This window comes from Podarcis cretensis, assembly GCF_951804945.1.
Source record: "Podarcis cretensis genome assembly, chromosome: 11".
NCBI lineage: Eukaryota > Metazoa > Chordata > Lepidosauria > Squamata > Lacertidae > Podarcis > Podarcis cretensis.
Window position 1 is genome coordinate 16,822,973 of NC_137180.1, and position 26,906 is coordinate 16,849,878.

The 26,906-nt window shown below is 42.5% G+C and overlaps 1 protein-coding gene across 5 annotated transcripts in view; it reads right to left on the reverse strand.

Annotated features, from left to right (window-relative positions):
- Positions 1-16,668: 16,668 nt before the first annotated feature.
- The window catches only part of GRAMD2B (GRAM domain containing 2B), a 57,643-nt gene continuing 47,405 nt past the window's right edge, over positions 16,669-26,906 (reverse strand). For 4 of the 5 annotated variants that reach the window (XM_079995636.1, XM_079995633.1, XM_079995634.1 and 1 more), the window contains 8 exons: positions 26,813-26,884; positions 26,644-26,724; positions 25,059-25,170; positions 23,681-23,803; positions 22,123-22,213; positions 21,105-21,209; positions 20,588-20,681; positions 16,669-18,646 (listed from right to left, as the gene is read on the reverse strand). In XM_079995636.1, coding sequence (XP_079851762.1) covers positions 18,605-18,646; positions 20,588-20,681; positions 21,105-21,209; positions 22,123-22,213; positions 23,681-23,803; positions 25,059-25,170; positions 26,644-26,724; positions 26,813-26,884 — 720 coding nt within the window. In that variant the 3' untranslated portion in view covers positions 16,669-18,604. The remainder of the gene's footprint in view (positions 18,647-20,587; positions 20,682-21,104; positions 21,210-22,122; positions 22,214-23,680; positions 23,804-25,058; positions 25,171-26,643; positions 26,725-26,812; positions 26,885-26,906) is intronic. The other variant, XM_079995635.1, reaches the window with a different exon arrangement.

The window sequence follows — 26,906 nt, forward strand, 5'->3', positions numbered from 1 at the left end:
ACCTGAAGCACCACTTTAGCTAATGGGGCCTCTTGCTGCCGCCGCACCGCCGGAGCACAATTTCTGTTCTCATCCTGAAGCAAAGTTCTTAACCTGAAGCATTATTTCTGGGTTAGTGGAATCTGTAACCTGAAGCGTATGTAACCCGAGGTACCACTGTATTTTTGCAGCTACATGTAAGCAAATTAGGCAGATGGGGGGGGGAATGTTTTGATTCTCAAAATTCCTTGGGGTGGATTTTTAGCACTACAATTCCCATTATCCATTTGACGGTTTGCCATCCTGGCTGGGACCAATGGGAGTCATCATCCGAAAAATCTGGAGGGCACTAGGATAGGGCAGGCAAATTCTACCTCTTGGCTTTACAGTGTCCTCAGGGAAGAACAGCACTTTGGTTTGCTAGATAGCTTTTGCAACCAGTGGGAAGAGCCCTTTCAAAAGCAGCCTTCAGCAAATATTCTTGGCGTGGATTCCAGCGTTACAGATAAGCTTTTTTAGAAGAGCAGTATTTATGAGGCGCTAATGAAACAAAGACAAGTTGAGAGATACTGTAAACAAGTTGATGATCCTTAATTTCTGGTTTAATTATCAGAGGCTATTGAGTAGATTATAAACTGCGGTTGCTGCTAGTTGATCACTGTTCCCCGAGGAGCATTGTTTGAGTAGTTGTAAAATATGTCCTAGAGCTGCGACTGTATTATGCGTTGCAAGGAGCTGCTTGCCACTTCGTGCAGCTGCTGTTTGCGTCTTCTGCTGTTGCTCAGTTGCCATTGAGCACATAACAGCAGTGAATCCAGAGTGTTGAATTCCACGGACGATCAATAATTCACCGGCCAGCACTGTATTTGCTCTCTGACAGAATGACCTTGTTCTCTTCCCCTGGCATCTTTTAGAGGTTGGTCAACGAAACAGACACTCCACCGTGTGCAACACAGTGCAAGAAGTGGTTTTGCACCCAGGAAAACTCTTGCAAGAAACTGTTTACCGGCTCGGTTACCTGCTAACACAGGCTTTCTCAACCTCGGCCCTCCAGATGTTTTTGGCCTACAACTCCCATGATCCCTAGCTAGCAGGACCAGTGGTCAGGGATGATGGGAATTGTAGTCTCAAAAACATCTGGAGGGCCGAGGTTGAGGAAGCCTGTGCCAACATTTTGTACATGCCAATGCCATGATTTATAGCACTGGGAAACATTTTTTTTCATTTTCTGTTGCATGAGATTTTTCTACTGTATGTTCCACTATATGTTCTTTCAATGCTGATTTCAAATCTGAAATATGTAAATATGACATCTCGGCAAAAGTCGGAAATTGAAAGATAACTACGGTATAGCATGTATACAAAAATTGATTTCAGATTTGAAATCAGTATTGAAAGAACATATAAGAACAGTTGAAAAATCTCATGCAAAGAAAATGAAAAAAAAAAAATGTTCCACCAGAATACTGTGTATCCCAAGGGAATACATTTTTTTGCATACCTCCAACTGTACATGTCATTTTCAATGCTATACATGTCATGTTCAATGCTATATGTCACTTACAATTATACTCATATTGTACTACTTTGGCTATGTGTTTAATAAAATATTGAATTCTTGCATTGTGAAAAACACAGATTATGGTGAAAAGTGAAAAACATGAATTGCAAAAAAACCCCACAACCAACTAGAGCTTACAGAACAAAACCAACTTCAGATATGAAATCAGCACGTCGAAATTAGGCGCCAACTCCTAGGTGCCAAGGTCCCTCCACCCCCCAATAAAATATTTGAAGGGCTAGGCCCCCCCCCAAGTTGATGGCCATTGCTATCCAAATAGTGTTCATGCACCATGTCATGTTATCAATGTGGTCTAGGGATGGGACAAATCTGTCTTCTCTCCTAATTTTTCCAACTTTAACATTCAGTTTACCGCATTTTCACATCCGTTTCTGAGTTTTAAAAAAATCCAAACACCACAAAATTTGTCAATAATTTAGTGTGCATTTCTCCTAATATACACATTTTGCAAGCATTTATTCCTAATAATGTTTTCCTCCCCTCTATTATTTCCATTGAGATACACACACACACACACACACACACACACTTTCCCATGACACAGAAATCTCCTTAGTTCCTATTTCTGGTTGGAGAACTGCTTTGCAAAATTCAGAAACGCGCACGTTTTGGAGGAAAGCTCCATTTTGCTTTGCACGTTTCAGAAAGTGTGAATTTAATTCCCATTAAAATGCAAACCACACTGACTTTCTTCCCCATCCCCAGTGTAGTGAGTAGGAGGCTGGTCCTCCAACACTGTTACGGACCAACAAGTCCTGCTTTCTTCATCCATGAAATTATAATTGTGCTAAGGATAGTTCCTCTCATTTCCCCAGAATATATATATATATTTTTATATTCCAGGTAGGCTGCAAATTATTCCCCTCCCCCCAATATTGCTGCCATATCCTTATTTGTGAACACTGAACGAAGCTATTGATGCAGAGAGCCCAGGAGTAATTATTATTAATTTTTTACAATCCTTTCTGCAGGTAGCAGCCATGTGCTTCAGTTTTAACCAAATCATTGGGCTGAATACATTTGTGGCTTGGAAGTCAATTTACATTGTCTCGATGTTGCAGCTGGTATGAAATTGCTGATCTAGAATGCACCGGCAAATTTAATTTTATTTAATTTGGGCTTAGTAGGTGCCATGGGTATCTTTCATACGGTGGATGTTAAGTTAGCATTGCTAGAAAGGCAGCCTTATAGCCAAGACTGGTTACTGAGGTTATGAATAGGCCACTTATCTGAGCCTGTACATTGTTGTATCTTATATTTGTGGGTTTGGTGGGTGTCACCGCTTACATTTTCGGAGTGAGCATGTGCATTTGAAAGAAAGGAAGAATATAACTTGCTAAATAACTGTCTTCTCCATTAAAATATCCTCCAGCGAAAATAGGGACATCATATTCCATACCCTGGGACTCAGGTGGCGCTGTGGTCTAAACCACTGAGCCTCTTGGGCTTGCTGATCAGAAGGTTGGGGGTTCAAATCCCCGCAACGGGGTGAGCTCCCATTGCTCGGTCCCAGCTCCTGCCAACCTAGCAGTTCAAAAGCACGCCCCAAAAGTGCAAGTAGAAAAATAGGTACCACTCTGGCGGGAAGGTAAATGGTGTTTCTGTGCGCTGCTCTGGTTTGCCAGGAGCGGCTTAGGCATGCTGGCCACATGACCCAGAAAAACTGCGGTCAAACGCCGGCTCCCTTGGCCTGTAAAGCGAGATGAGCGCCGCAACCCCAGAGTCGTCCGCGACTGGACTTAACTGTCAGGGGTCCTTTACCTTTATGCTTTATTCCATACCCTTCAACATTTCTCCAAAGAAAAGAGAGATGTCCTCTCCAACATGTTTCTGATGAAAATAGGGACGTCCCAAGGAAAAATGGGACATTCCGGGATCAAATCAGAAACCGGGACGGCTTCTGTAAATCCAGGGCCGTCCCTGGAAAATAGGGACACTTGGAGGGTCTGCAATAAATTTGTTACTCCTTAAGGTGCTACGAGAATCTCCCTCCTCCGCCTTCAAAATACATCTATCTAACACATCTATCACTCTAGAATAAAATAGGCAGTAGCTGCAACAATATTGTGCTGTTCCCCATTCATTCCTTTGCACAAGGTATTAGCGGACAGCTCCCAGGTCATTCCACTAACGTTTGAATGAGGATAGAATTTTTTTTTTTTGGGGGGGTAATATCCATAGATTAGATGAAAAATCAAGCTTAGAGGATGAGGATTCACCAGTCCTGCGATGTGCTAATAGTTTCTTCTGTTATTATTTTGTAGCCTTTAGGTGTCACTGTTGGTCAGTGGGAAATATATACCGTACTTTATCCGTAGGAGGAGGAATGTTAGTTTTCTCCGTTCTCTCTTTTTCTTCTCATGAGGTCAGAATGGATCAGCCTCTGCATTCATTAAGGCAGATGTGTGAAATGCAAGCCTCTACTTTTATGAGCTCTTGTACGTTCCAACACAGCTGGGGACATTGGTTTGTGTTTTTTTTTAGTTGATAATTACATCTACTTCAGTCAGCTTAAGTCTCAGTTGATTAATATCATTCTGCACATACCCGCAGCTCCAACAAGTAAGATGAAAATAGCTTTTTTAGGTTTAACTGCAATCTAGCAGCCGTTTTCCACCATGAACCGCACACCATATTGTTTTGGCAAATATACACAGGTGTGTTTGCTTACTCCCATGTAACAGGCAATCTGCCAGATTGTGCTGGTGTTAATATTATTGCTGTTTGTTCAGCAAAAGTCACCAGGCCTGTCTCGGTTCTGTTTCTGAGTTCTTTTAGAACACCAATTAATCCGACACCTTTCTTTTTTCTTCTTTTTAAAAGCCAGACACGTTTGCTTGACTGAGGTTAGAAAAACGAACAAATACATTGAGGTTGGTGACAATGCAAGCTGTGCCCCGAGGGCTTTGCTTCCTTGCAATCCTTTGCTTAGAAACTAATGACTGGGTTGGTGAACTGGGCAAGCATGTATTGTGCCTGCCTTTGCTATTGAAGAATTGATACGTTTCTGCAACATGGTGCTTTTCCGTACTGCTGGGACAAATGATCAAACCACTCCGGCAGTCTCTGTGGAGCTATTGGCAGCGAGTAGGAATATAAGAGAATTCCGATGGAAATGGGAGCGGACTTTGTGTACTAAGTCCAGAACGGAAACCAACCCAGTGAATACAATTGGTATTTGCTGTTTCCAGCCTGCAAACAGTGTGTAATTGATGACTCCCCACTACCCCATTTGCATGGCATGGTCTAAACCACTGAGCCTCTTGGGGTTACTGATTGGAAGGTCGGCGGTTCGAATCCGTGTAACGGGGTGAGCTCCCGTTGCTGTCCCAGCTCCTGTCAACCTAGCAGTTCGAAAGCATACCAGCACAAGTTGATAAATAGGTACCGCTGCGTCGGGAAGGTAAACGGCATTTCCGTGCATTCTGGTTTCCGTCACGGTGTTCCAGAAGCGGTTTAGTCATGCTGGCCATATGACCCGGAATGCTGTCTGTGGACAAACACTGGCTCCCTCGGCCTGAAAGCAAGATGAGCGCTGCCACTCCATAGTCGCCTTTGACTGGACTTAACCAGTCCAGGGGTCCTTCACCTTTGCCTACCTTTGCATCAAAATAAATGTTGTGGAATAATGTAACAGCTATGTAAAATTCCCCCACCGTGGGCAGCGAGACAAACGGCATAGTTTTTGTTAGAAGCTGAATTGCAGCACAGGAGAGACAGCGCTGCATGCAATGAACATTGGTGAGAATGGAAATTGATGCCTTCTTACATCCCTGGCCTGCTGCCAACCTAGCAGTTCGAAAGCATGTCAACGTAGAAGTAGATAAATAGGTACTGCTCTGGCGGGAAGGTAAACGGCGTTTCTGTGCACTGCTCTGGTTCGCCAGAAGCAGCTTAGTCATGCTGGCCACGTGACCCGGAGGCTGTATGCCAGCTCCCTCAGCCAATAAAGCGAGATGAGCGCCACAACCTCAGAGTCAGCCACGACTGGACCTAATGGTCAGGGGATCCTTTACCTTTTACATCCCTGGCAGGGAACATCTCATGGTTGGGGAGCGGGGGAAAGTTGTTCAATGTGTGTCTGCAGGTTAGGTCCAAGTACGAGGTGGAGGTAGTGGGTTATATAAGGGGTGCAGGGGTCATGTTCTTGTTTGCCCTCTTGCCCTGGGCAAGAAGACTCACCCGAATCAGTTCGATCATGTTTCCTTCTCTGCTGAGGTCTGTAATTTAAATGTCACTTTGGTCCATTCATGTATTGTGCTCTGCCTCTTTTTATTACCTGTTCTGGTTGCAGATGAATCTTAAAACATTGCGGCATAAACCAAAGACTGCCACTCCTTATTAATCGGCTCTCCAAGGAAGAGAGGCAAGAGATGTCTCCTTTACCACTGTAACTAGCTCCAAAACCCACAGCATGGTAGAGCTCTGCAATATGGAAAAAGCAGCAAGGACAGACCTCTCCGTACCCTAGTTTTCGGCTTGCAGTGTGCATTCCGCATTCGAACTTCCTGAAATGGTGGACCAAAAGCAAATTGAAGGATTACTCAAGGATTTACTGACTGTATTTGTACAGGAGCAGCAGCTAGTGAGAATTCTGTATATGAACGAGCCAAACGCCCTCCTTAGGCTTGCTGAGGCAAATTGAAGCTTTCAGACTGCTTTGCAAACATAAAGGTAACTCTTGATTAAAAGCTTGCATCTTTACAGCAAGAAACAGCATCAAATAGAGAGAGAGAAAGTATAAGGTACAGATATTAAGTGGTTTATCCGTTGTCAGCACAATCCTATGCCTGATAGCAGAAATCCCACAGAATTGCTGCCTGCACCTCGGTTACACAGATTCAAAGTCCTAGACTTTAATAGATATAACAACCATATTTATGGCACTCAGCTGATAAATATAGGGGAACATAAGTAGCCAGAAAGAGGAAATGTAAAACATTATTGAAGGACTTAATTTCCCTAAATAATTACAGTCGTACATTGGTTGTCGAATGCCTTGCGACTCGAACGTTTTGGCTCCTGAATGCCGAATGCTGTGAGTGTTCCAGTTTGTGAATGTTCTTTGGAACCCAAACATCCGACACAGCTTCCGATTGGCTGCAGGAGCTTCCTGTAGCCAATCAAAAGTCACGCCTTGGTTTCCGAACGTTTTGGAAGTCGAACGGACTTCCAGAACGGATTCCGTTCACCTTCCGAGGTATGACTGTACTAGGTAAGGTAAAGGTAAAGGGACCCCTGACCATTAGGTCCAGTCATGACCAACTCTGGGGTTGTGGCGCTCATCTCACTTTACTGGCCGAGGGAGCCGGCGTACAGCTTCCGAGTCATGTAGCCAGCAGGACTAAGCCGCTTCTGGAAAACCAGAGCAGCGCACGGAAACGCCGTTTACCTTCCCGCCAGAGAAGCACTTTGACGTGCTTTCGAACTGCTAGGTTGGCAGGAGCTGGGACCGAGCAACGGGAGCTCACCCTGTCGCGGGGATTCGAACCGCCGACCTTCTGATTGGCAAGTCCTAGGCTCTGTGGTTTAACCTGCAGCACCACCCACGTCCCCCTGTACTAGGTAAAACCCCTCAAATAGAGCCTTCCCAGGATGATGTTACTTCTGTGTCAAGACATATTTAAATATCTGCTCATTTTATGACACTTTTGCCTCGGTGGTTGTATAATATATTTTTATGACATATTATCTCAAGACAGCGGTGTTTGAAGGCAATGTTCAAAGTTTCCAAGCAGACTGATTTCAGCCAGTCTGAAGCGGTACATCTGTTTTTATGCCTTTCGTAATATGTAGCTAGGTAAGTGCATAAGGAAAATCCTGCTGAATCAGGCGAATGGGTCATCTTGTCCAGCACCCTGATCTCACAGTGGCCAAGCAGACGCCTCTTTTGATAAACCCATAAGCAGGATCCGATCCCCCACACAGTTCCTTTTCCCGTGGCTTCCAGAAACTGGCATTCAGAAGCATCAAAGGGATGGATACCAAAAGTGTGTTTGTCTCCCTTTCTTTTTTTGCTGACTTTTGACCATGGAAGGGTCAAGTTGCCAAGGGTTTTATTGTGTTGTTATGCATTCTAGTATCAACGAGTAATAAACACGAACAATCGACCAGAGTGCAAACTGTTCCCTTCTCTAAGCAGTTGGTCCCTTACCTTTCCCGCCCCGAACTGGCTACAGTGATCCATGCGATGGTCACCTCCAGGCTTGACTACTGTAATTTGCTCTACGCGGGGCTGCCCTTGAAACTGTCCCAGAAACTCCAGCAGGTGCAGAATGCTGCAGCGAGGCTCCTCACGGGGTCTCTGCCATTGGAGCATATTCACTCAGTGCTTTACCAGTTGCACTGGCTCCATGTGGAGTATCGGGTCAGGTTTAAGGTGCTGTTTTTGACCTTTAAAGCCCTTTGTGGCTTAGGGCCCTCGTATTTACGGGACCGTCTCTCCTGGTATGCCCTGCAGAGGACCTTAAGGTCCATGAATAATCATAGTTTAGAGGTCCCGGGCCCTAAGGAAGTCAGATTATCCTCCACCAGGGCCAGGGCCTTCTCAGTGACGGCTCCGATCTGGTGGAATGCTCTGTCCCATGAGACCAGGGCCCTGCAGGATTTAACTTCCTTCCTCAGGGCCTGTAAGACAGAGCTATTCCACCTGGATTTCAATTTGAACTTAGCCTGATCTTTTATTCCCCTTCCTTCCCTCCCCCTCCCCTTTTTATGAAGATTACCCGCTCTGGGATCCCAGCTAATTCTCCCCTGGTCTCCTTGCTGGCCCAAATAGGACTAATTTAGCCAGCTGGCCCTGGTAATCATCTAATGTTTATTGGATGGATTTTCTCCCTAAATTGATTTTTGAATTCTGAATTTACTGTTATTCACGTCTTATACTGTATTTTATGCTGTTTTTTGTTGCATTAAGTGTTTTAAATTTGTTGTTAGCTGCCCTGAGCCCGGTTTTCTGAACCGGGAAGTGCGGGGTATAAATAAAAAAATATTATTTATTATTATTATTATCCATTGTGCCACATTGGTATTCAGTTTCTTTATTTTGACGCACAGATGAATCTTGGAAAAATTAAGTTGTGAAATAATTCACCTCCCTTATAGCATACCAATCTGTCTTTCGTACTATTACAACATTGTGGCCTGAAGGGTTATGTCTAATTCTACACATTTATTTCAGGCTAACGTTCGGCATAGGTTGCAGCCTCCAGTTCTTTCGCTTTTATATTGGAAAGACCCATTTTCTACATATCTGTGACTACCACAAAGGAGAGAGTTAATTTTTAATTTTTCACTTGGCAGCACATTCAAATTATTGCCTTCCAATCTCCTGCTAAGCACTGGCAAGATGCCTTCTCAATGGAAAATTACCTCATCAAATCCTATTATTTAAGAGTACAGGAACTGGCAATTGCCTTAACATTCTTGACCTGCATCTGTTCTATCTATCCTGTCAAAGCTCAACACAGTTGTTTAGGGAGAGTGGATTTAGTCCCCTGCTGAAATAAACTTGCTTAAGCGAGGTAGCATTTTGCTCCTTGCTTATCCTACTTTTCTATTAAAAAACAATCAAGCCTGGTAATATAAATAATAAACCCATGCAACTAGCTTAAGGGGGAAAAAAGGAGTTATAAACAGAACAGCCTAGCAGACAAATGTTGTATAATGATAGCAGTAGTACCCTAAAAACACTGATCGGAAAATAAAAATTGTTGGTGCCCACGAAAAAGCAAACAGAGAATGAAGTGTGGGGTGGACCATTCTGGAGAGAGCATCATGCTAAATGGTAGTAGTAGTAGTAGTAGTAGTAATAATAATAATAATAATAATAATAATAATAATAATAATATATTTATACCCCGCCCATCTGGCTTGGTTTCCCCAGCCACTCTGGGCGGCTTCCAGCAATAGATTACAAATACATTAAAACATCAGTCATTAAAAACTTCCCTAAATGGAAAGAGAGCTGTCCGCTGTCAGGATTGTCCATCTATTTTATTTATTTTTATTTTATTTATTAGATTTATATCCAGTTCCTCTCGGAAGTAATGAGAAATAGAAGCCCACATGCTCCGGATAAAACATAGTGACCACCTTCGAAAGCTTTCTCTGTAATTCTCTTTTCTTTTGCTTTTGAAAATGCTTTTGTGGGTCTTTGGACACCGATATAAAGAATGCATGTATATACATCAAAAGATCTCAGGGTAGTCCCCAAGATAAAAATACAATAAAAAAAGCACAAGTAAGGAGTTAAAACAGAAACAGCAAAACAATAACCTTCAGATTAAACATCAGGAAAAGACTTTCTGACAGTCAGAGCTGTTTGGCAGTGGAACGGTCTCCTTCAGAAGGTTGTGGGCTCTCCTCCCTCAGAGCTTTTTAAGCAGAGTTTGGGCGGCCATCTGTCATGGATGCTTTAGCTGAGATTCCTGCATTGTAGGGGTTTGGACTAGATGACCGTTGGGTCCCTTCCACCTCTATGACTCCCCTCCCACAATGACCTTTTTTAAACTGAGAAACGGGCCAATTTTATTACAAAGCTTTTTCTTCAAAGAAAAGAAAAGAAAAAGTTATTTTTAAAAAACCCCACAATATTATTATTATTAATAATAATTTTTTATTTATACCCCAGCCACTCTAGGCAGCTCCCAATAGAATATTAAAAACACGATAAAATATCAAACATTAAAAACTTTCCTAAACCTACACAGCATCTTAAAAAGCAGAGACATCACCCTACCAACAAAGGTCTGTATAGTGAAAGCTATGGTTTTCCCAGTAGTGATGTGTGGAAGTGAGAGCTGTACCATAAAGAAGGCTGATCGCCGAAGAATTGATGCTTTTGAATTATGGTGCTGGAGGAGACTATTGAGAGTCCCATGGACTGCAAGAAGATCAAACCTATCCATTCTTAAGGAAATCAGCCCTGAGTGCTCACTGGAAGGACAGATCCTGAAGCTGAGACTCCAATACTTTGGCCACCTCATGAGAAGAGAAGACTCCCTGGAAAAGACCCTGATGTTGGGAAAGATGGAGGGCACAAGGAGAAGGGGACGGCAGAGGACGAGATGGTTGGACAGTGTTCTCGAAGCTACAAACATGAGTCTGACCAAACTGCGGGAGAGTGTGGAAGATAGGAGTGCCTGGCGTGCTCTGGTCCATGGGGTCACGAAGAGTCGGACACGACTAAATGACTAAACAACAACAACAACAACAACAAAAACAAACATAGATAGATAACTAGATACAGTGGTACCTCGAGTTACAGACGCTTCAGGTTACAGACTCCACTAACCCAGAAATAGTACCCCGGGTTAAGAACTTTGCTTCAGGATGGGAACAGAAATTGCCCAGCAGCAGCGGGAGGCCCCATTAGCTAAAGTGGTACCTCAGGTTAAGAACAGTTTCAGGTTAAGAATGGACCTCCAGAACGAATTAAGTTCTTAACCTGAGGTACCACTGTAGAGCTTTCCTGCCTCTTCCCCAAAAGACACAAATAAAGTGTAACAGAACCTATTAATAAATCACATTATAAAGAGAACAAAATGCAGCAAACCACAAGATTGCAATGTTTGGTATTAAATTTAAAACGTACGGAAGTCAAGGTGGGGTGGAAGGAAGCAGTCGTGATGGCCAGTCATGGGGGTGGGTACAATTCTTGTTTGTGTAAAAAGTAGTTTATTTTTTATCTATGTGTTTCTATGTTACTTTTTTCACTTTTTGTATTTATAATAAATAATAATAATAATAAAAAGACACAAATACAAGGATCAGATCACATCGAAAATATGAGATTACGCTTCTGACCATTTCCCCCTCAGTTGCCTGCCTGTTGTGATGTACCGGTACCTGAAAGATCATCTCGCACCAATTAATCATTGTGCTCTTCAGGTACCATTTATCAGGTCTACTCTGTACAATATAGGAATCAGGGCAGCCTTTCAGCAGAGCTCTTTCCCAGTCTGCATCTCTATTGCAATTGCTTTTAGTTGCTGCACAGCTATCGAAGGTCAGCATCAGAGACATTTCTGAAGCATCTTGTGACCTGTAATATTGCTCCAAGTCATGGCTGATGCAACTCACTTCCATCTAGGTCATGGGTAGGCAAACTAAGGCCCAGGGGCCGGATCCGGCCCAATCGCCTTCTAAATCCGGCCCATGGATGGTTCGGGAATCAGCGTGTTTTTACATGAGTAGAATGTGTCCTTTTATTTAAAATGCATCTCTGGGTTATTTGTGGGGCCTGCCTGGGGTTTTTACATGAGTAGAATGTGTTTTTATTTAATATGCATCTCTGGGTTATTTGTGGGGCATAGGAATTCATTCATTTTATTTTTCAAAATATAGTCCGGCCCCCCACAAGGTCTGAGGAACAGTGGACCGGCCCCCTGCTGAAAAAGTTTGCTGACCCCCGATCTAGGTCCTACCTAATCAGTCCATGTTTACCTCGAGCTGAGCAACTGATGTCAACACCTGTTACCTCCTAGTGCCAGTATGTAAGCAGTAAAAATATGTGATACCAATTAATTATTTCTGTGGGTGCGGCAACAGGGTATAATTTTAAAGCTTGACAGCCAAACCCAATATTGGAATCTGAGTTTCGATATGAGCATTGTCATATTACAAATGCCAGAAGAGAGACTGGGGTCAAAATACTTGATGGCAACCAAGTTTTGAAACACCTCAGTTTCCAAGTTGTGCTGCCCAGTTTGTGGAACTGAGTGCCATATGGAGATCTGGAGAGCACCAACAATGGGGTACTTTTGCAAATAGCCATAGATATTTCAGTTTACCCCAGCAATTTCAGACTGTTGATACTGATTTTTGTTGTTCTGGCTGCTGCTGCTGTTGGCATGATGTGACTGTTTGGATGTTTTAACTCGTTATTTATTGATTTTAATGGTTTTGTGCATACTGTGAACTGCTTTGAGATTTTTAAGCAAATAATAATATAGATCTACATAAAAACAACAACAAATGCCAGAAAAAGCAGATCTTACCGGTCGTGAACGGTAAGAAAAAGCACAGCAGAATCCCGTCGTAGGTAGTTGATAGAGAATATGGTGGCGCAGATGAAGCAATGTTTTCATTTTGGAAGGGTTCAAGGAGAGTAACAAACCCAGCACAACTACCACCAGTCACATGTATTTAGTGCGGCGGCTGCAAGTAATCTACCAGGTGCATCCACTTCCAGCTACAAAGGTGGTCCACAGTAAACCCAATCAACAAAACCTCATTCTTATGAGATTGGCCTCCAAGATAGGGGCCAGAAAAATAATAATATCCTGGTTTATGAAATGTATTGTGAGGTGGGCTTCAGAAGGCCTGCTCTGTTTGCAGAAGAGAACATGGGTAGGGTTCTATTTTCTTCGTCGGTTTCCAACACAGTGGGTTGCTGCTGCTTACCAAGACAGAGAAGGGCCAGGCATTGGGAGCTCAGTAAAATCCATCATGGCAGGAGCATCAGGCCACCATCGCTGCCATACTCCACAGCTCCCTCCCTGTGCCCTGCTTCTTCTCTCCGGTGAGCAGCAGGGATCTGCGATCTTGGGAAGCAGAGGAGTGCTATCTGCACTGCCTCACTGGCCACATTTGGTCTAAAGGCCAAACTGCCTAGGATTCTAGAATTGTAGAATTAGAAAGGACCCCCAGGGTCAGCTCGGTAGTGGCACCCACCCTGTGGAACGCCCTTCCGTCAGATGTCAAGGAGATAAATATCTACAACTTTTAGAAGACCTCTGAAGGCAGCCCTGAATAGGGAAGTTTTTCTTTTTAATGTTTAAAGTCTTATTTTTTTAAAAAAATAATCTTTATTAATTTAAATTACACACATATACAAAGAAATTACAATCTTATACTACAAAAAGAAAATTAAAGAACAATTAAGAAAAAAATACAGAAAAAAGAAAGAAAAAGCAGATTTATGTGCATAAAAAAGTAATCATCCTAATTAATACTTAAATAAAAAAGACTTCTGACAAAGTGAGTCTTCCAATCATTCTCATTGTACTGTTTATACTGTCGTCCCCCCCCCCACAGTTTTATATTCTTTAATATTGTTCCAGTCTACTCCACAAACGGTATTTGTTGTGTTTACAAGTATCACTCAAGTTCTGCTAATATGGTGTGGTTGGTACAATATGATCTTATATAATCCTTAAATATTCTCCATTCTCCAAACACAGTGGTGCCCCGCAAGACGAATGCCTCGCAAGACGAAAAGCTCGCTAGACGAAAGGGTTTTCCGTTTTTCGAGGTGCTTCGCAAGACGAATTTCCCTATGGGCTTGCTTCGCAAGACGAAAACGTCTTGCGGGTTTGCTTCCTTTTTCGTAAAACCGTTAATACCCGCGGAATCCGCGCTCTGCAAGACGAAAAAATCGCAAGACGAAGCGACTTGCGGAACGAATTAATTTCTTTTTGCGAGGCACCACTGTATTTTCTGGTTCAATACTCCTCTAACTCTTCCCATCAGTTTTGCTAGTTGTAAATATTCTAACATAACGTCTTATGTTTTTATTGATGATAGAAGCCACCCACAATTGCTGGGGCAACCCAGTCAAATGGACAGGGTACAAATAATTATCATTATTATTTAGTCCAACCCTCTGCAAGAATCTCCGCTAAAGCATCCATGACAGATGGCCACCCAACCTCTGCTTAAAAACCTCCGAGGAAAGAGAGTCCACCACCTCCCAAGAGACTGTTCCACTGTTGGAACAGCTCTTTCTGTTGGGAAGTTCTTCCTGATGTTTAGTTGGAATTTCTTTTCTTATAACTTGAAGCCATTGGTTGGAGTCCTACCCTCCAGAGCAGGAGAAAACAAGCTTGCTCCCTCCACCATGTGACAGCCCTTAAGATATTTGAAGGCTATCCTATCTCCTCTCAGTCTCCTCTTCTCCAGGCTCAACACACCCAGCTCCTTCAACCGTTCCTCATAAGGCTGTTTCCAGAGCCTTGATCACCCTGGTTGCCCTCCTCTGCACACGTTCCAGCTTGTCAACATCCTTCTTAAATTGTGGTGCCCAAAACTGGACACAGTATTCCAGGTGTGGGATTCTCTGAGTGGAATTGTCAGTGCCCTTTATACAAGGAAATTGAGAGATATAGAGTTGTGTTTAAATAGGGTGGTAGCTTTTTTAAACCAAAGAAGTCTACACGCTATTACCTTTAAGTGTATTTTGTCTGCTTCTGCTGGGGCTCATGCAGTTTGTTTAAAGTGCAACACACCTGCAAGCTTAAATACATAACGATTAAGTCAGTGTCCAGATCTTGCCATTGCACAATATCCTTACCTAACATGTTTGCTCCCATTTGGACTTACCTTTGCTGGAATGTTGCCATGTAGGACAAAGGCCACTTTCTACACCCAGTCCTGGTTTGCTCAACAGCAGCAAAATGACATCTTGGAAATCCACAATGTGACTTGCATGTGACTTGCATCAGTATGGTAAAACCCAGTCAGGTGCAAGGCATCTTGGGTTTCAATGATGGGAAGGCAATAGCATGAAAAGAAACATGGCTCCCAGGCGAACTCTGTTCCACCTGCAGCCTTTGTGTGACTCAACCTATTTTTTAAAAAATAACTTTAAAATTATGTGCCAAGAAGAGCCAAATTCTACAGCTCTGCATAGCTGTCCCCCCCCATTAAGCTGATTTACATAGCTTTTGCATTACTCATTCTGTCTTTGATGGCCATGTAAGGGGAAACTAATGAGACTATTGAGTCAGCAGGCATCGGAAATCCTGTTTAAACTTTGTAGTCCAAAACTCTTGTTATTTTACCAGGTGATGCCAGCACACTCTCAAGCCTGTCCTGGCAAGGTTTTAAAAAGAGGGAGAGCAGGGATCTTTAGAAGTCTGAATTTTGCTCCCAATGCCACATTCCACACCTTTGTTGCAATTGCACAGAATCCCAGTGTGCTCACAGCTGCTTGTGAGCAGAAATCCTCGAATCCTAGAGTTGGAAGGAACCATGAGAGTCATCTAGTCCAACCCCCTGAAATGCAGTAACCTTTTGCCCAAAGTGGGGTTCAAACCCACAGTCCTGAGATTAAAATTCTCATGCTCTATTGACTGAGCTATCCCAGTAGTCCAATAACAGTATCTGCAATATTTGTCTTCGGAAACCATTTCTCTAAAACTGTGGTTACATAAAATTGCCTGGCATCCACATATGACTTTATTTGCAAGTAGAGTATTACCCAAGGCCTCTATTACACTTCATATCTCCGTATGACCCAATGCTACAAAATCAAAGAATGGGGTGGGGTGGGGTTGTCCAACTCCCCGCTCCATACAGGAAATCCAGAGCTCAAGCATAGCCAGAGGATGTTTCTTCATCCTCTACTCAACACTTTGCAGTGAGGGAGATCTCATCACCTCCCTAGGTAACTGGACCCATTGATGAACTGCTCTTATCGTGAAGAAGTTTCTCCTAAGCTTCAGCAGAAATCCATCCTCCTGAAACTTAAGCCTCTTAGATCTAGTCCTGTCCTTGGGGGCAGCAGACAGCAAGTCTTTGCCCTCTTCTATATGACAGTCCTTTAGGTATTTGGAGAGTGCTGCTAACATATTCCCACTCTCCTCTTCAAGCTAAGCCTTCTCTGTGCCTCCAATGTTTTCCATAGTGCTGACCACCCTCGGAGCCCGCCTCTGAACCCCTATTTTTCAATATCCTTCTTAAAGTACAGCAGCCTGAACTGGACACAGTACTTCAAATGGCCGAATCCCTGCAGCGGGGTGCGCTCCCGCTGCTCGGTCCCAGCGCCTGCCAACCTAGCAGTTCGAAAGCACCTCCGGGTGCAAGTAGATAAATAGGGACCGCTTACCAGCGGGAAGGTAAACGGCGTTTCCGTGTGCGGCTCTGGCTCTGGCGATGTCACGCTGGCCACGTGACCCGGAAGTGTCTCCGGACAGCGCTGGCCCCTGGCCTCTTAAGTGAGATGGGCGCACAACCCCAGAGTCTGTCAAGACTGGCCCGTACGGGCAGGGGTACCTTTACCTTTACTATCACCCTTCTATCTCATGTTCAGATTGTGATTAGCTAACCACGTGCAGAATTAGCTTCCAGGTTAGACACACTTGAATACATACTCGCACACACACTGCAGTTTTAGAAAGTTTATTTTAAAAATGAATAAGTTACATTTCACAGAAATGATAAGGTAGTTTCTCTACTATGTAAAGAAAACACTGTATTTTATAGATCAGAGTTATTTTAAATAATATTAATATGAACCAACTCAGCTGGCTAAAACTAATGAATTACCAGGTTTTTCACTGGTAAGGCACTGTGAAGACAGTAGTATGCGGCAGAATATGGGCTATGGATATTCTAGTGGCAAAAAGTGTTGCTGTGTTGCTATTTGTCCTTCAGTTTCTCAAAAATTTGTTTCCTATGTAAAAGAAGCTTCCATTTTTCTGTCCTATTCTTAGGGTACTTGAAAATTTCTGTAGAATTTCAGTCAATACAGGGTTTTGAGCTAATTTTAAGGATGGTGCATGTGGAATTTTTTTTCATTCCCAGGGAACATTTCTTCAGCACTCTGCAGCCTCCCTGGCTGCCTGCACTTATTGATGAAAAAGTCCCATGTGAGGACTTACCTCATGTCTTACCCTGGGCTTTAATTGAAGTGCAGGCACCCAGGAAGGCTGCAGAAGTGCAAACTAGTGTTGAGGTGGTTTGCGTACTGAAAGACACTTGCAAACACCTCAAAAGTAAGGTAAGCACATCCGAAGCCTGTACCCTTCTCCCAAAAGTATTTCATCAAAATTTCTTTCATCCATTTGGAAAAGTCCTACTGCAATTCCTTTTCATATTGATGGGAAATGGTTGGAATAAATGCAGGAGAAATTGCCAACACAGCACTAAAAATAATGGTTCCATCGTAGATCAAAATACCATGGAGTTACCATTAATAATAATAATAATAATTGAATTTATACACCATCACATAATCTTTGAGAATTTGTAATCACTAGCTAGCCATTCTTCCAACAGAGTGAATGAAAGCAACACAATTGAATGACAGATTGCAATTCTCAAACCTAGTAACACATGTACCTAGAGTCAATATGATTTAATTTTTTTTTAAAAAAACCCTTCCTTTGGAGTACTTCAAGTGCATTTTCAAAAATAAATACGGTAATTAGGTGTCAGATATCCTGATACAGAAATTAAGTACATGAAAGCAATTATTAATTTAGGTATCTGCAGACCAGTTAAATGGGCTAAACTCTGCTGGTATATTTCTGCTCCAGTAAAATTTATGGGTTAGGCCCAGACCAAGTTTAACACACCCATCCATCATCTGGACCAACCCTATGCAACTAGGGTTGTCAGCTTTTCAATTAGCCTTGCTAATGAGCCTTCAAGAACATTCTGACTTGGGGGGTGGCCCATTAGCAATGGACACTATTCCAGAAAAACTTTACTCATTACTATATTTCTTTGACAGCAGAATGGCATGCAGAATAGGGCCATTTGGCAAGTCTGCACGGAATGTGTCCCCTCCTACCAGTGAAGAACATGAGCAAAGTGGGAACGGTGTTTTGCTCAGCACCTCGCAGAATGAAGCCCATTGGGTCCTGCTGCTTAACACGTTGGTGACGTGCCCAATTTCTGTTTCGGCAAAAAAAGGAAAAGTGAAACAAGCTGGGCAATACATGCATGTGAAAGCCACATAACTTTCCAGACATGATTGTACAGCAAATGTTACATCCGCACCAAGCATTACTCTTAGTCACACAATATTAAGTCTGAAAGTCACACAAAGAAAGTAGAATTACTGTGGATTTAAGTAATATAACAAAGCACCAAGATCAGTCTTCCCAGTTATTCACAACGTTATAGGTAATAGAAAGGCATCATCCTCTGAATAGAGACACTTTATTGCACAGATTCAAACTTCCACGGTCAAGTGGAGAGTGAAGTTTTTGGAGTCAGTTGAAGGACATAACACCCTGGCCAGCAGAGTCTGATGTCACATTCAGAGTTGCTTATCAGGAAGGAAACGAAGCACGAATGAAGGTAGCTGGCAATTCATTCACCATCTTCAAGTAGCTTTTGTAAATTGCTTTGGATCTTTAATAAGGAAAGAAAAATACAAGAGAAAGGATTTGAATAAAACTTGCAGCCACTTGTACAACAGATGAACAGCCCAGTGTCATACGCTTTGCTTAACTGGAGTATGTTCTATGAAGTCAAGGCACTCAATCCAGTTAAATCCAAGCAGCCTGTAAATTAAATTCTATAAACTCTGTAGCAATGGTTTGCACAAACAGTTCTTATCCATCCTCAGGGATGCTTTTAAATGGAGAATCACTGGGGAAAGTATCCTGAGGTCAACTAGCATGCTTCGAGTGCCTCTTCCCCAAGGTCTATGAAGATTCTGTTCGTCTTCGTGTGATGAGTATTTGTTGATGGGCAACAGAAATACCTTAGCGTGTTTCTGTTGTCTGTTTCAGGAGTGAAGAATCTGTGGCCTTTTGAGATGCTGCAACTCACCACTAGTCCTGCTGGCTTGGGCTGATGGAAGTGGAATCAGCAACATCTCAAGGGCCACAGCCTCCCTATCTCTGGTCTATTGCCTCTATACTAGTGAACACATTGCAGAAAAGCAGCAGAAAATAGACGTGTTCTGTGGTTTCTGAACCACGTCATCATGTAACTTTTTGAATTTTGGATGTGGAACTATTCTTGGGGAAGTACAATACCGAATAGAAAAGAACTCAGGGGAAAACCTCTCGGTCTGAATTAACTTGATTGTAACAGAGATTTGTACATTGCAGTGTGAAGGGGCCTCCACACCTAGTTTTAGGCTCCCTGGTAGAGGTTAGCAAGTTCATCTGTTTCGACTGTTAGCAAATGAACCTAAATGGGTACCATCTGCAGGGAGCAGGAAACTAGACAAGCAAATCTCCTGATAACAAATGGCAGAAATAAAGCCCCTATCCATTGGAAGTACAACATTGTTTGGGAAACAGAGTGACTGATTAAGGCTTTTCTTTTAAGTAGAAAGGCAGGCTTTGCAGTTTGTCATATAAATATGAAGGGCTCGTTTGCACATTGCAAAAGGGCTTAACGTGTGTATGTGTTCTGTTCCAGCTGTCCACAAGGGCAAATTTTCTGTCCTCCGTAGAAGCCTCAGTGCCATGGTAATGATTAGAAGCTCTGTGTAAGTCTTATGATGCATTTTGCTAATGCAAAATCATTCCCACAAAGAGCCCTTTTATAGTGAGCCATAAGAAATTATGAAAATTATTTGTAAATAAAACTCACGAGAGCTTTGGGAGCTAGGGCAGGTGTGTGACAGGTAAGGATGCAGCTGCAAAGGAAGAATCTAGCCATCTTAAAGTGCACCTGAGATTGTTCCTTGTCAAGCAGGGCTTGTATCTGCTGCCATTTAAGTTGGCACCAAATGCAAGCCCCACTGGGATTAGTGCCACTCGGAGCTGCTATGTGGAGCCAATTCTGGAAAAAAGTGAGACTTGCAAGCCCTGATTCCTTTGCACAATTCAGTTTCATATTTCCTTTGACCACCATGGTTTGAAATCAAGACATATAAGCAAAGGAAAATGCTTTGCCTGTCATGGTGAGATCAGGCAACTGACAGGTAGGCAGCCCTACCACCTGTCAAAGTAGCCTGTGGATCCAGTTCCCCTAACCTTCAGGTAGGAATTTCCCCCACTACCAAATGGGCTGGCACAAAATCAGTGCTAAGAGTTTGGGAATGGTTGCTAAGTACCATGCCACCCTTATAAAGATTAATTTCACTTTCCATGCTCATGCATACCAGCAGCTGTTTCTTAGGACAGGAATGGGGAACTTTTTGCCCACCAGATGTTGTTGGACAACAACTCCTGCCGTCCCTGATTGTTAGCCATGCTGTCTGGGGCTGATGGAAGTTGGAGTCCAACATCACAGGTTCCCCATCCCTCTTCTAGGACTTGGAAGGTCTGGCTACCTTGGGAAACTTTTTTAAAAATGCAACAATTCTTAGTTACAAAGTTCTCTATTAGTCACCTTTTCCAGTTTGATAAGATTAGCTGTTAGCTCCTCAGAGAGACCAACAATGTTAAGAGGCAGTTGAGATCCTAGACCTTCTTTTATTGGATATCTGAAATGGAGAGTAAATGCGGGGAAAGGGAAGCAGAAGAGAATTTAAAAATGCACAAAGGAGATGTCTGGAGTTTTGTGTGATAGTGAGGTAAGCAACTAGAATGAGAATGTACAGAAAGATAGCACTGGATTAAATTTTACAGTTTTACCTCATGTCAGTTAAAGATCAAAACGCCAAAAATAATGTGCACTATGCACATGCAATCGTATACATGTCTATTCAGAAAAAGTCCTATTAAATGCAACGGGAATTACTCTCATGTAAGTGCAGATTTAAAATGACTGCTTGAAGAAGAGAATGAAAGCCTAACTCCAGGGGAGAAACTATGGGATAGATGATGATGAAGCTAGGTCTAGCAGGATGACTATAGTATTAAAAATGGAAAGATAAAGAAGATTCCAACAACAAAATCATTCTTACACGTGGGGATGTGAATCCACATAGGAAGCCATGGTGCCAAGCTGCTCTTCCAGAATGTAGATTTTATATCTCATGTAGAAAGTCGAGAAAATGAGTACACAAACGCTGTAGGAGAGGTGGATTGAGGACAAAAAAACCCACACTTGATCACCACACACCAAACTGCTGTTACATTCATTTAGCCATGTAACGTTATTAGGAATTTAACAGTTAAATTTCCACCCCATTAAGCTGATGTGCCTCAATTTCAGACAGCAAAGCTCAATCGTGCAAGAAGACTTTCAAAGTGACATTGCAGGTATTTTTCCTCAAGTGTTTTCCATTTGGGAATATAAACTCATCCAGATCTTCACCCTTTACAACAGAGGTGGCTAATGTGGGGAATATAAGGTTGGACTAGAACTCCCATCAGCTGTAGCGAGCACAGCCAATGGTCAAGAATGATGGGAGTTGTAGTCCAATGACATCAGGAGGGCAGCAAGGTGGCTATGCCTTATTTAAAAGATGCAATGGTGCTTAACCCTCCACTGCTTGCTGCAGCCAGGGAACCAGCTGATATCACTCCAGAAGACAGCAGAATGTATAGTGAAGCTCTACTGCTGTCGACTCCACCAACCTACATATCTGCAACCTGGTTTGCAATGTTGTTGGCTGTTTCAATTCACCCATGGTCTTTTAAAATATCTCTCAATCTCCTTTCAGTTAGCCTCCAGGAGTCCGGCAAAATGCTTTTAGAAAATCGCATAAGCCTATTATCCATATGACACAAATCTGAGCAATTTATAAAGGTCACACATTTTTTGCTTCCATTTTCCGCAATGGAAACTTGTACTGTGGAACATATTCAGATTCTTTACTGGTGTGCAGCTAATGTGTGTGGGGGGGAGAATGTGCAAGCCATTTATTTAGCCACAGGAAGCCCAGCATTCTGAAAGCATCCCAGATTTAAGCCAGCAAAGTTTCCCAGAGTCTTGCTTTTGCAACCTTGCAGTTTGGGGAATGGGTTATATATACTTACAGAATTGCATAGAGAATAAGTATGTGGTTCACAGTCAAAAACTTCTGGTAATTCACTCTGTAAAGGACTCCAAGGATTCTAGGAGGAGGAGCTATGAGAAGAATAAAATATTTATTGAAGCATCTGAAAATGATACGACCAGACACGCTCCATAAGACAACAACTGCCAAATGACTGTAGGGTGCAAGTTGACTGTTGTTGTTGTTTCTTCCTCGCTAATTAAAAATATTACAATATGTTAATTCAGGTTATGCTCTGAAGCCACTTAATGAAGGGTAACTGGCTTGGTCTATTATGCAATATGATTATGCTCTAAATCAACTGAGCACATTGTTTAGAGTGAAGCCATCAGCACTGGGCACCTTTATACCTAAGGAAGCCTTGATTAAAAACTACAGCTTAAATATGTGGTTAATCGACTGATGAGCTAATGTTCTCAGCCATATGTAAGATAGCATTCCAATCTGTAAGTTGATCTGAATGGAATATTATTTAGAACAGTGGGGCAAAGAAAGGAATTCTAGAAATATGCAAGGCTATGATTGTACTACATGGAGCGGATCTGGTGTCATGAGTAGACTCCAGCTGTAAACCAAAGGAACACATAGCTGGGAGAAGTTTCCAATTATGGGTGCAGTCTTTGCCCATTCCTTCCTCACTTCCTACCTACAACAGGCATTCTCCCTACCGAAATGCTGATTTTCACCTTTCTGCTTTGTATGTCATATTCTATCGGGAGGTTTGCATATGTGATCATCTCCTGCATCTTTCCAGAATTTTGCCTCAAAAATTAAGATCAAATAAAACTGTGAAAGTCTGGTATACATTATTATTTTTTTGCCACTGTCAGCTGGATCCACAAAAATGTGAGCAGAAGAGAAGCAGCTGCTAGCTTTGTTTGACAAATACTTTCATATGAGTTAGTGCTATCAGAGGTAGATTCTGTAGCAGTTCTCTGGCTTCTGCTTGGGCAAGAGGTTGCGTAAGTTCTTGCATAAGTAGAAGAACACCTGCAGAAGTACAGTGGTGGCCCGCAAGACAAACGCCTCGCAAGACGGAAAACCCGCTAGACGAAAGGGTTTTCCGTTTTGGAGGCGCTTCGCTAAACGAATTTCTCTATGGGGTTGCTTCGCAAGACGAAAAAATCTTGCGAGTTCCCGCGGGTTTTTTCGCTCCCCCCCCCTTTCCTAAGCCGCTTATCAGCTGTTCCGCTGATAAGCCGCCTCTCAGCTGATCGCTAAAAGCCGCTAGACCGCTAATAGCGCTAATCCGTCAATGGGCTTGCTTCGCAAGACGAAAAAACCGCTAGACGAAGAGAATCGCGGAACGGATTAATTTCGTCTTGCGAGGCACCACTGTAATTTCACTTTTCACTCCCAGTGTTCTGCACAATGTGTAATATAGGGAGCCTCTCTGTGAGCAGGAGATACTTTCCACATATAGAAGGCCATTTCTGGGTTCAACCTATGGTCATTTTTAATTGCTGAAATCCAACCGTGCCTGGATCTATCAGCCTAGCCCGCACCACCAGCTTCAAATGGGGATTTGCTCTATTTACCATTTCTTGGAAGATTCCTGATTTTATCATCACACAAATATTTAGCCTTAACATCTGTATGGACAGCCTTTGATTCCACCCTGGAGGTTTTCAGATGAGTCTGGGTCTCAACAACATGGTAATCTGTTGAAGAACAAGCATTTCAAACTAAAAACAAATGCATGCAGTATTGGGATAACCAATGCGGTGTACTCCAGATGTTATCAGATGACAATTCCCATCATTCCTGGCCAGCATGGCCAATTATCAGGCATAATGGGAGTTGTGAACAACTCAAGGCATTGCATACCACCACAAAGTGCAATGCAGGTGCATAAAAATTACTGTGAAGTTAGCCTCATTTCAGTAGGACATGTCTTACATCCATAATTTTTGTGGTTGTCAGAACCATGGATCAGATGCTTAACAACCAGATTGATTAAGATTTTAGTGTAGTCCGCATAATGCTTCAGCACAGGATTCCAAGAGGCAAAAATGGTTTGCCTGGATTCTGCACATTTGTGGGGGGTGGGAAGAGAGGAGATGTCCGATGGTGGTGGCTTCAAAAAGTATGAAGGTGCTTGATCAAAACACTGACAAGAAGTGGCCTGTAGCTCAGTGTAGTGTACATGTTTTGTATGGTCCCAGGTTCAATCCCTGGTGTCTCTGTGCAGGGTTGGGAAAGGACCTGGCAGAAATCTGGAGATCTACTGCTAGTCATTATGTAGACAACTCTGCGCCAGAAGGACCAATGGTTTGACATGGTATAAAGAAACTTCCAGCGTTCCTGATCAGCATGAATATGTTGAGAAGACATTGATTTGGCCTAAGTGCTCGAAAAATGAATTTGCAACCTCAAGATGAGGCTTCACACAATTATGTTCTCTTGGTGCTACTGAATAGCTAATACTTCAATCCACAGTGTGATTTTACACAGAGCATGTTGGGACTAACCTATTAATTCTCTTGGACAAGTGCCAATATGTGTCAAACTGTGCCTGACCCTCCCCTCCATACAATAAAAACCAGGCCTTATATGGGCAGGTCTTACACATGTGTTGAAACCACTACAAAGAATTTAAAGCTTTTTGCACATTAAAAAGTACTACATAAACAACAACCACATTCCCCACTCTTTGGCTGCATGCACACCATACTTTTAAAGCATATATAAAGCACATGGCATCTCCCAAAGGAAGCTGGGAAATGCAGTTTACCCCTCACAGAGCTATAATTTCAAGCACTCTGAACAAAGCACAGTTCCCAGGACTCTTTGGAGGAAGTAATGAGCTTTAAATGTACAGAGTGTATGTAGCCTCTGGGAAAGTGCTCTAAATTCCTAGATAAAAGGCTGCAGTTTTTGCTTCTGGATAGTAAAGAAACGGTTTATTATTCAAACCTTGAAAGGCTTCCAGTTCTGGAGTTTGAGAACCAGTGCTGCTGGATTCTTCCATCTCTTGTCTGCGCTGTTGGATGATGCCATCCAATTCAGAAAAATCTTCATTGAAATCCTGAAGAAAAGATGCATCAGAAATGTTAGTTAAGAATTAACGGTCTGTTCAATATTCTGCAGCCGCCACCCCCAAATGTCACTTTCAGTAATATGGATCAATAACATCACAATAGTAACAAATATTAAGCATATCTAAAGCAATGTGGTGCAGTAGAAAATAGAAAACCTAGGTTGCAGTTCCTTAAAGATTTTGATCCGTCAAGTCAAGCTCTCTCAATCTAATCTAGTTTTCAAATAACTTAATTCATCTGAAACTCTTGGAATACAGTTGGAAAGGATTCCAGAGCTTCACCAGATGTTATTTAACATCTTAGTACAAATGTACCAGAAGGTACAATTCTCCTACAACTGGCTTAGCTTGTTGTCCAAACTAGGGCTCCTGGTTAAGTTCTCTTTCACCAACCACAAGCCTGGGTTCAGATGACCCATTAAGCCACACCTGGGCTTATTTCAGGGCATCATAGAAGTAAAACAAGGACTGGGGAGGGGGCAAGTGGCTGCAAGCTTTTCTCCAGGAACCCACATTTTTGTGTGGTCCTGGAAGCCTATGTCTTGAGAACCAGGCCACAGTGAGAGATCTATGATAGCTTTCTGCTCAATTTATATGGAGACTGAAAATTCTGAATAATTATTGCTTTTATATCTGAAGATATTCATGTAAACCTCAAGTTTAAAATCTGGTTTGCCTGGGAAAAGGGCAGAACTAGATCGAAAAAAAGTGTGATCCACCTTACTCAAATATATAAAACACTGATTAGCTCATTTAAGGGGAAAATGCATCTACATTTGATACGCCACATTGAATTCATGAAAAAGGATGTATCTTTGATGTCCACATACTCACAATGACATCTGAAAGGAGAAGTCTCTGTGAGCATCTACTTGTCCATGCAATCAAAACTGTGGACTGGTATCAATCATGTGGAAGCCTATGCATGAACAGCTGTTCATGGGGAAGCTTCTCTTTTCAAATCTCTGTACAAGTTACTCATGATGAATGTTGGAATAGAGCTCTAGTGACTTGCCAGAGGTTGACCAGGGAGCTTTACAAGTAAGCAATTAGTGAAGCATTTGATTGCAGTGAGCTTTCAGTAATCATAAAGACATCAAGTCTTCAACATTCTTAATATCAAATTCAGCATGTACATGCAGGTGTGCATCATGCATGAAATGGTCCATTAATGCCTTTGTCAGCTCACTGCCCTCCAGATGTTTCTGACTACAGTTCCCATCAGCCCCAGCCAGCATGTTCTGGCTGGGATTGATGAGAGTTGTAGTCTGAAATGTCTGAAGAACAGCAGGTTGGCAAAGGCTAGTCCATACCAGAACTGGAGCAAGGAATTTCTTACAAAGCCTCCAATACTATCTCAAAACAAAAATCTTATTATTGAAAATTATATTGGCTCATAGCCATTCCATATTGTTCCTCATCAGTTCTTTGCTTTTAATTTTATTAAAAAACAAAACTTACCAGTGGTAAAGTTGTCGGGCGATTTGCCCGGAAGCTATTTTCTGGAGAAGGAAGACTGGGACTGTTGCCAACACTAACATCCTGAAAACACATTTTGAAATGACACCATTTGATCAACTACTAATACTGAGAACAGACACAGACACACCTGAAAAAGGTTTTCACTCACCTCTAGATGTTGACAAACTGATTTTAATAGTTTGTAAGCAGTGTCTCTGGACAGAAAGGACACGAACATGTACTGAAAAGAAAACCACCAAAAT